Source organism: Typopeltis vanoorti, chromosome 18 (assembly GCF_054136105.1).
Source record: "Typopeltis vanoorti isolate ZY-2024b chromosome 18, IOZ_Tvanoo_1.0, whole genome shotgun sequence".
Taxonomy (NCBI): domain Eukaryota; kingdom Metazoa; phylum Arthropoda; class Arachnida; order Uropygi; family Thelyphonidae; genus Typopeltis; species Typopeltis vanoorti.
In genome coordinates, this window is record NC_143566.1 from 65,029,896 (window position 1) to 65,040,849 (window position 10,954).

Here is a 10,954-nt window from a genome sequence, read left to right on the forward strand (position 1 = left end):
TTCTAATTAATAAACTGCAGCACTGGGGGATGAATATGAAAATGGTAAGGTGGATAAGAGGGTGGTTGATGAAGAGATACCAGACCATAGTTTATTCAGGAGCAGAGTACAGATATCAAAGGACTCTGATATCTTGACTGCCACTATTTAATTTGTATATTAACAATATAGGAAAGGGATCTGAGAAGAACTATTCAGCTGGTTGCCAATGATGCACAATTAGGTACAACAATAGTTAATAAATATGATGTTAATATTTTGCAGGATGATTTAGAGATAGGCTGGCAGTATGGGCAAAGGTAAATGGATATCAGTTTTATGGTGGGAGAGCTAGGGGAAATCCTTGGAAATTGAGCAAGAGTATAGTTAAGCAGGGATGTCAAGACTACGTTTTTTGCTTGGAGAGTGATGAATGAGTCATATAGGTTGCCAGAGTTTCTTCTGGATGTCATGACTGTGAACAAAATCAAAACAAAGTATGATAGATACTGTGTGAATGTTGGATGGTGCTTGGAATGATGTTTAGGGTCTTCCTTAATGCATCCGAGGACTCTTTGTAGTTGCCCATATGATAATAAAACACTGAAAATATCAATTGTATCTTGAACCGTATCAAGTTCCTTCCTAACATCCTCAGTTTTAATATGATTCTGTCAGTGACGTTATCTGTTCACTCCCTTGATCTTTCTCAGATCCTTAAGTTAATATTGTCTTCAACACCATCTTGTATACAGCTAGTTTAGCTGTATACAAGATGACTAGCTGTATACAAGCAATTATCATGGGAGACTTCAACTATGGTGATATAGATTGGAAGGAGGAAAGGGTACATGGTGAAATGGAATTTATACAGTTGCTAAGGGATAATAACCTGAAACAGCATATGGTGGAAGGGACCAGGGGATTGAGAGTGTCGGATCTGGTAATAGCATCAGAAGATTTATCTTTAACTGCAGTAGCAATTCTACCTCTGATTGGGGAAAGTGATCATGCAGTTTTGTCCTTGTCCACTCAATGTGTGCAAATTTCAGTCCAGAAAGTGTTTATGCAGAACTACAAAGCTGGTGATTATGACAAACTTAGGAGGCAACTTGGAGCAATGCCATAGCATAAGATACTACATGCTAGAAGACATGAGAGTTGCTAGTGTATGCGAGTCCACTGACTTGACTGTCAATCCTTAATTTCAGGCTTAATCTCATGTAGTTTATTTGTCAGTGCTTCCTGCCATGATGACTCCCATTAGATTATTATCTTTGATCTTATAAACCGCATGTAGTCTACATATGGGTCTGACAGACAGTACATGGAAAATGTATCGGTTGATCTAGCAGTTACATCTGCAGTGTCATTTCCCTTAATTCCACTGTGATCAAGGAGCTAATACAGCTGAGTTTCAAATTAAGAACCTGCATTTGTACAGCAGCTGTAGAACTTTGCAAAGCACTGGATGCATATTTTACACAAGAGATGAGATGACCCATAAAGAACTCAATGAATCTGTATAAATTATACAATTTTAGTACATTTTTCTTTAATTTCACAAGTGCAAGCTGAATTGTGTAAAACTCTACTATATAATTATTGCAATGAACTGAAATCTAATTGGATATGATCAGGAAATGCAGTAGCACAACCAACACAGGTCTCAGATTTTGAAATGTCGGAAATCAGAGTGTTCTGCTCTGTGGACATTAAATAACTACAAATAGACAATAGAGTTTAGATTTTATTAGCTGGCATGGTGAGAGGTTGCATGATGGAGTGCAAATCTAGCATGGAGAAATGCTGTTATATTTGGTTTGGGTAACATAAAATTTATCCAAATAGCTTGCATAATCACTTTAATCCACATACCAAAAGGACATATGGAAGTCTGATGTATGTGATATTCAGCCTCCCAAAGCAGAGAAAAAATACTACTCCATGTGGGTTACTCTGGATGGTTATGAGAAGAATGTTTCCATGTGATTGACACAGTGATGTGCAAAAAGCAACAATAGCTAACAGTAATCAGTGATAGCTGTTGTTGGGCCCATAATCCAGCTTTGAATATACAAGTGTACTACAAAGGCAAAGCAATGAGGATTGATGCACATTAATTCAGTAGAGAGTGCAAAGGAGATTCAATGCTCTCTTGCAGTGTTCTCTAAGTTGATGAAATGTGTGCAAGAAATGTGAGCTTTCTGTCAAAGATGAGTTCCAAGAACTTGGCCCCTTATGCTACTGGAATAAAATTTTGTCCGATTCTTAACTCAAGATCTGGGTAAAGAGTGCATTTTCAGCAGAAGTGTAGGCAGACTTTTGTTTTCTCCTGAAAGTCTGAACCCATTGCTAAGAGCCCATGATGCAACACACGATCTATTGTTAAAGTTGCCTTTCAGTTACCCTCTTGTTAGAAGAGTGACAATAAATAGTGAGATCATCAACACATAGAGCTTTGCATCAGTTGAAGGAAGCTGTTCAGTGATTAAATAAATTTTGACAGCAAAGAGTGTCACGCTTAAGACAGGATCTTGGGGAACACCCTGTTCTTGATGATATGTTCAAGATAGTGTGCTTCCCAATTGCTTCAAATACTCAGCTAGACAGAAAAGTTTTAATAAATATAGGAAATTGTCATCTAGACTCATATTATAGATATCTTTTAATATGCCATATCTCCAGACTGTGCCATAAGCTTTCTCTATATCAAAGAACACTGAAATCAGATGCTCTTGTTTGAGGAATGCATCTCAAAATACCTATTTATAAATTAATCAAATGGTACAACATCAAATGATGCCTACGAAAGACACACATGTTGGAGAGAAGATCCCCATTTCTGAAATGCCAGAGAGATCTAGCATTAACCATTTTCTCAATATCTTACAGACAGTTGGTCAGTGGGTTGGTAATATTGGTAATTGTTTGCTTCTGTTGAATCCTTTCCTGGTTTAGGGATGGCATTGACAATTCACTTATGCAAAAAAATCTGGAAATTCTTCCTTTGAAAGTATTCTGTTGTATAGTAAGAGAAGGTCATCATGTTGGAGGCTTAATGGATTTTTTACAACACTCAAAAAGAATTAAAATAGAATTTAATACTTCCTATATTTCGTCCTAGTCACTAGGACATCTACGGGGATTATAAAAACAATTAATGTAACATATACACAAATAACAAACAATACTAAGCCCAACCACGTGGGTGACACTGAAGTCCTATCTAGGTAGAGCACCCTCTAAGGGCAGTAGTAGGTGGCCTGGAATGTAAGGTGGGAACTCTGGTGATGAGTGTTTCCCAAATCTTCGGAAGCTTAATGCAACCGTATTTATTGAGATTTGGTTGGTTTTTGAGAGCTGCTGCTGCTTCTAAGAAAAGTCTCTCTTTCTTGAATTTGCTGTGGTGGAGCATGGTGGTTTTCTTCCATGATACTCTGTGGGTGGTGTCCAAAACATGGTCAGCCAAGCCTGAATGGCCATAGTTGTGTTTGAAGATGTAAGACTTGTGTTCCTCTTGACAGATGGATGCTGATCTGCCTGTCTGTCCAAAGTACGCCAGCTTACAGGAACAGGGTACTTTGTAAACTCCAGGCAGAGAGAGAGGAGGGAGCTGATCTTTCGTAGAACGGATAAGGGTAGCAAGTTTGCGGTGGGGCTTATATGCTGTGTGTAGGTTGTACTGTTTTAGTATCTTGGATACTAATATAGGATATAGGAAGTATTAAATTCTATTTTAATTCTTTTTGAGTGTTGTAAAAAATCTATTAAGCCTCCAACATGATGTCCTCACAGCACTTAAGCCTCTACACACATAGTAAGAGAAGGAAATTCATAGAAGACAGTAGAAAATGATTTATCATATCACAATGGACAATGGATGTCATCGGTTCCTCTTCAATGAATGGCTGATTATACAGTTCTAGCCCATTAGTAAAAAAGTTTACCCACTGTTTCACTTGTTGCTCTTTTCATATTAAATATTCACATAGGAAGCTGTTGCTGAAATGCTAGCAAAATGTTCTCCCTAAGTGTCTGCAATAGCTTTGGGATAACAAACAACACATTCATTGTGTTCCAAGGTAGACAAATAGTGAATTCTATATCTATCTTTCATTTTCCAGATTTTGTCCCATACAATTTCTGCACTGGATATTTTATTATTGGATGATGTAAATTCAATCCAAGATTATTTTGATTCTGAATTCTCTCAAAAAGTGCTTTGATTCAAGTGCATTTAAAAGCTATTAGGTTCAATGTGGTGGACTGTCCACAAAATATATCCTATGCTCTGTCTTGATCTTTTCTGGCTGCTAGCCATTTTGGGTTCTACCACATTTTGGGATGCAATATAAATTGAGATTCTGTTTTTTTGGAATTGTAGCTGTTGTTGCCTGGATGGTACAGTCTGCAGTATTCCATTCAGCCTTGTCCATTTTCCACATGGGCATCCATGTAGGAGAACATGGGTCATGTGAGCACAGTGCAAATAATCACCCACAGATGTTCCCCTCAATGTACCAAATGAGCAGTGGAAAATTGGTGAGATCTATTGCAGAATATGAGTGGAAAGGCATATAGAGAAAACCATTGATACTATTATTAAGATGAGAGAGATTATGATTGTCATTCATTAACTCAATGATACGATCTTGTTCATTCATGTTGACATTATCCAAAATAGTTCATCAAAGTCACTAATGAGAAGTACGGACTGAAGAAGTTTGTAATAATAAGATTACCAAGTTGAATCTCATTTAACTCGCATCCCAGTGGTAAATAAATGGAACCTCATTATAGCACTATCCATAAGAGCAGTATTAAGCTGAACATGTTGGAAAGGAGTATGATTCTCCACTAGGATGGCTATCCACTGTGAATAGAACCATGTCCAGTTCTCTCCTTATGATCAACAGTAAAATGTTAAGATTGGGTCCTCACTGGCTTTTAAATATGTTTTCTGCAGACAGAACAGAAGGATTTGTTTTTCTGCAACCTTGATAATAACATCAATGTTATGGAGAAGCCTCCTCCAACAGTTCCACTTTAGAAAGTGTCTTATTGTTTTGGCTTTGTAGGTTTGTCTAATTTCCAAGATGTTGAGAGCTTACCTTTGTCAAGCCTATGTTTATCTATTGATTTAGGAAAGTATGGATGATCGGTATCCATCTTTTCTTCTGGAAAAAAGTTTAATACATCATGTGATGTGTCAGAATTATTTGGTGAAGTTAGTTTACTTTGGTGGATTTTTTCTATGAGGGTGTCTACTGGCTTATCTTTAGGTAAGATCCTTGCCATAATTTTTTTAACCTGTGTATTGTCATCAAGTGGGATAATTTTTGGAGTTGTTACAGGAGTGAGATCATACGTGATTTGACTGAGGGGCTCCACAGAGAAACACCCATGATCATGAAGTTCAGGTATGGGAAAATTATCAGATGGTGGAATAGACATGGGTTTCAGCTGCTAGTGATATTTTCTTACCTGTCACCTTTTCAACATAAGATTATTTCAGAATGGGTGGTGGTGGTAAGCTTTCTGTTTGCATCCTGATATTATATATTTTGTTCTGTTTTTATCTTTTTTTGTATTTCTTTTTTATTTTTCCATCTCTGACATGCAAAGGAATAGGCTGCATGATCTTCCTAACAGTTGACACATTTAGCTTTCTTTGCAAAGCGAGATTTGTTATCATGCTCTTTACTACAACATAGGGCTCATGTGATAGAGTCACAACATGTATTTTCAGTATGCCCATATTTCTGACATTTAAAGCATCTCAATGGATTAGGGATGTACACAATCTAACAGTACAATTGAGACCCCTTGATTTTACAGATGCTGGAAGTTTAGATTTATCAAAACTAAGGATGATATTCCTGGTTGAAAACCAGATGACCATCATGGATAACCATCCATGCATGTTAAGATGTGTCTCATACCTGTTCATCCATTTCATTCCTACTCTATTTACTCACTTAACTCTTGGTATGCAGTTAGACATTGCTTGTATTCCATGCACTGTCAACATGTTTTTTACTTAACTCATCTACCCAATGTACTGATGCTAGTTGACTACAGCACTATCCATAATCACTCACCCTATCCTTTTTTGCAGTAACCCTTTCTTTTAATGATCACTATCACGATCTCAGAACGATCATTAAAAGAAAGATCGTTAAGTACTTCTTGTTTCACCACTTTCCAAACAAGTACTTAACAATCCCTCTCACCAACCAGTGTTAACACCTCATTAATACTTCTAGTTGCTTTTGTCACATGCTGCTTAAGATATTTATCCCTCAGAAATTCCACAACCTCACTCTTTTTGTTTCCATACACTACTCCTCCTTCCAATCTATATTCCTGTAATTAAAGACTTCCATCAGGATCACTTTTCTTATCGTACCCAACCAGCTGCCTTAAACATTTCATAATCAGTATTCTCCACATTCCCTGGCCTATAACAGCATCCTATCAGATATACTAGTCTGTTAATTTCGACTTCATGCCACCCAGATTCAAAATCTGCACATGTATTATCAACTTCCACACTTGTAGACACAATTCCTCTACAATCATTAATCTTTTGCATACCAGAAAAATGGCAACCAAGACATTGATGTTGATTGATCTCAACATGAGGGATTTAATGCGATGTAGCATGTGTCGGTATTTGTTGCTAAGATTGAATGGTTTATGGTATGAGAGAGAGAGAGAGAATGAAAAGAATATTTCTCAGAAATGTTTTGTAAGTGAGTATAAGAAATGTGAGCCAAGTCAGGAGCGAAAGAATGAAGTGACTAATATTATGGATATAAGGCAGGATTGCGGAAGTGTTGTGGAGAATGTAGCAGAAGCAGTGAATGAGAGTGCACAAAATTTATGAATGAAAGTTTGAAGGAAGTGGTTGAAAGTAATAATGTGGATTATGAGATGCAGCACAAAAAGAAATTGCATGCTTACATGGATTACTTCACAGATCAAAATGTGAGGTCGAGTGGCATGAGGTACAGAAGCATGCAGAATGAAAGAAAGAGTGAATGGGAAAAAGCATAAGAGTGCAAGAAACTGGGAGAATAGATATAGTAAAGTGTGGGGCAATGATAAGAGATATACTTAATGAGAAAATGACAAAAGCATGCATGTTTTCCAAGTGTGAAGATCAAGTCTGTTACTGAAACTGTAAGTTTGTAGAAGAGAAAAGCGAATGAGTTAATTGTTTTGGCAGGTACAAATGATTTGAAAGGTGAGAAATATGCAATGAGAGAAGATATGAAGGAGTTGTTAGAGTAAGAAAGTAAAGATTGTGAGTCTGCTGCCTTGATATGTTAGGACAGAATTGTGAAGAAGGGCCATGATTGCTAATGAGTCAATAAGAAAATGGTGAAGGAGGAATGGTATACAGTTTATAGATGTGTGGAGTGAATCTGATGGATATAAGGACTTGTATATGCTTGATGGACTGCACTTAAATGGTTTTGGAATTAAGTGTTTGGAGAAAGTGTTGTTCAGTGAGAGTTTGGAAGTGCAAAACCAGGGAAACTAGAAATATTAGAGGGTGAAGCAATCAAGCATGTGTCTAGCTACCCCTGGGACTTATGAGTGTAAGTGCAGGAATGACTGTGTGGAAACAGCCACCCCTAAGATAAATAAGTGTGAGTGCAGGAATGATTATGAAGAGCTGTGTGCAGTTTGCCAGGTTTTGAATATGAATGGACAGGTAATGACATTATGTAAGAGTAACTGTGGGCATTGATCAGCTTGACTTGGCCAAACATTATTGGCATTAGCAAGACCTGGTTGTCAGAGAATGATGTAGTTAAATGGATAGAATGTAATGGATATTGTATTTTCAGAGACAATAGAGGAAATAGGGCAGGAGGAGGGATATTATTAATGATAGCTGAAGAACTTTTAAACAACAAAAATAGAAGGAAGATTGTAGATCTGATGGAAATGGTTCATTTGAGGCTGTCTGGTGTTAGATAGAGGCCAATATGGCAAAATGTTAATTGCTGTTATAGATCTAGGGGTCCAGAAGATGTGGACAACATGCATCAGCAGATTAACATAATGAGTGCAAGACAAGCAATTATCATGAAAGACTTCAACTATGGTGGATATACATTGGAAGATGGAATTTATACTAAGGGATAATTACCTGAAATTGCACATGATGTGAAAGGAACCAGGGGTTTGAAAGTGTTGGTTCTGGTAATAATATCAGAAGATTTATCCTTAACTGCAGTAGCAACTCTACCTTCTATCAGGAAAGTGACCATACGAGGGCTGCTTGACAAGTCAGTGCAAAGTCTAAGAGATGGTGCCACCAGTATGCATTGAGGTTATTTTTAGTTGCTGACAACAGTTGCCAGATGGGTGGCCTTTAAAACGGGCATCCTGAGATAACAGATGCCCCCAGGTCAAGAAAACCCTCCACAGTGATTACACCTGAAAACATAGATGCAGTGCATGCCATGATCCTTGATGATAGACGAATACCAGCCAAAAACATTGCAAAGACTCTGGGGATATCCAGGGAATGAGTTGAGGGGGTCATGATCCACCAACATCTGGACACACAGAAGGCCTCAGTAAAGTAGGTCCCCCAAATGCATGAATGCTAACCAAAAGAGAGAGTGTGTGCTGTCATCTCAAGAGATTTTGGGTCATTTTGAGGCTAATGTTTTGGCTCATATTGTGGCTGATGATGAAACATGGCTTCTTCACTATGACCCAGAGAGACCAAACAACAGTCAATGGAGCGGAGACACAAAAGTTCTCCATGGCAAAAGAAATTACCATGGAGAACTTTTGTGTCTCAGCAGGGAAAGTTCTTGCCATTGTCTTTTGGGATATGGATGGTGTAATCCTCACCAAGTACCTAAAAAAAGGTGAAACTGTTACAGCAGCAGTTTATTCAACAGCTCTGAAGGGAAAATGTCATGGAAAACTGAGCAGAGCCGTGTTGCTTTTGTGGGACAACACACCTGCTCGCACTGCTCATGAAACCCAACAGACAAAACACAACTTGGGCTTTTAGTGTCTACCTCACCCACCCTATTCGCCAGACCTGACCCCATCTGACTATTTCCTATTTCCAAATTTAAAGAAACACTTGAAGGGAACAAAAATTACCACAGATGATGAAGTCATATCTGCAGCTGATTGGTTTGTCCAACAAGGGAAAGACTTTTTTCTTAGAGGATTGCAAATGATGCAACAGCATTGTAACAAGTGTATACCACTTCGTGGGAAATATGTAGAATAATGTGTAAGTTACGTGGTTCTACTACTCAATTCCTTCATGGTGATTATCACAGCTTTTCAGCACACCCCTCATATGTACCACAAAGAGAATAGGTAGGTAAGTATCTCCGTGGGTCTAGTTCTCACTAATGAGAAATCATAAAGGTGGATAACGGTGACCCTTCCCATAAACCTACACATCCAAAATGAGGAATTGTGTTGTGCACTATGGGACACGTTGCACCAGGTGGTGGAGAGGATCCAGAGGTAAGTGACCAAAATGGTAGCAGGTGTATGGAATGAACCTTATGAGAACAGGTTGAAGATTTGTGGGTTACAGAAACTAGTTGATAAGCAGAAAAGGGATGATATGACTGAAATATGCAAATTACTGAGAGGTTTTTACAAGATTAATTCAGAAGAAATTTTTCAGAACAGGTGTCTTGGTGGGAGAACTAGGGGGCCATTCATGAAAACTGAGTAAGAGTGTGGTCTTAAAACTAGATTTTTTGCTTGGAGAGTGGTGAATGAGTTGAATAGGTTGCCAGGGTTTGTGTGGGTGCCATGACAGTGAATGAGTTCAAAAGAAAGTGATAGATACTGCACAAATGTTGGATAGTTCTTGATATGACATTTAGGGGCTCCCTCAATGAGTCTAAGTACTCCTTAGAGTGATCCATAATAATAATAATAATACTGATGTGAAATCAACTGCCTCTGTATACAAGTAGCCTAGTCATGAAGTATCTTCATGATTATGGCATGTGTAAACTTCTCTTTGCATACAATTTGGGTAAAGGATAAAAATGAGAATATAATTTCTTGTCAAGTATTCAATTTATCAGGTTGTATATTGCCTGTTTTCTTCTATTTTATTATTTTAGCACAGAAAGTCATGTTAGTAATGAACGAAAAGAGAAGAAGAACACCCCAGTTTGTTAACTATGGACTCTGAAAATAGGGCATGCAAAAAGAAGAAAAGGAACAAATGATACTTGAACAAGCAGGCCTTAATGAAGCTAGTCAAATGCTGGGAAGTTCTCTCACAAAAATAAAAGAATGATTTTATTATTTTTTTATGCAATTTACAGTGTGATTTAATAATATGTTCTGTTTATGTTTGTGAATTGTTCAATATGCCTGAAATTTAGTGTCTGTGAATAGCAATAACTGTATCTCATTTGTAATAAAACTCTTCTTCAACTGTATATTTATAACTTTTTATGGCTAATTGTGATAAATGCAATTTTAAAATATTTTTAATTTTCAACAATTATTTGTAAGTTAAATTTTCAGCCATGGCAAGTCTCTTATACCAGAAAAGCACTTGTTTTTATAACAATGTACCATTGCTGCTTTAATAAAAACTGCATCAGTGATCACTTCCTGAATCATATACCCAAATGATATAAATCTCTTGAGGAAATTTTCCAGGACTATCATAATATTTAGTATAGCCATAAATACTGTTACAACTTGAACAGTGCATAAACCCTTAATCTATCAGTAAATCATTTATAGCTTTCAGCCACATACAAAGCACATGTAAAGCATGCATGTAGCAGCAGCACTCAATGTTCGAAATGACCTCTTTTTTTGCCTTCAGGCAATCCCAAAGTCTGTGATGCCAAATATCAATAGTGGCATGCACAACATCCAATGGAAATGCTGCTGCTGATCACTCCCAATTCAAACTTCAGGCTGGTAATGCGTGTCGTTT

The 10,954-nt window shown here is 37.4% G+C and overlaps 1 protein-coding gene across 1 annotated transcript in view; it reads left to right on the plus strand.

Annotated features, from left to right (window-relative positions):
- Nucleotides 1–10,442, plus strand: part of Zir (dedicator of cytokinesis) — a 667,641-nt gene extending 657,199 nt beyond the window's left edge. Inside the window, exon 44 of the mRNA XM_090407837.1 lies at nt 10,119–10,442. Within this exon, the coding sequence (XP_090263963.1) occupies nt 10,119–10,176 (58 nt within the window). The 3' untranslated portion in view covers nt 10,177–10,442. The remainder of the gene's footprint in view (nt 1–10,118) is intronic.
- Nucleotides 10,443–10,954: the final 512 nt, after the last annotated feature.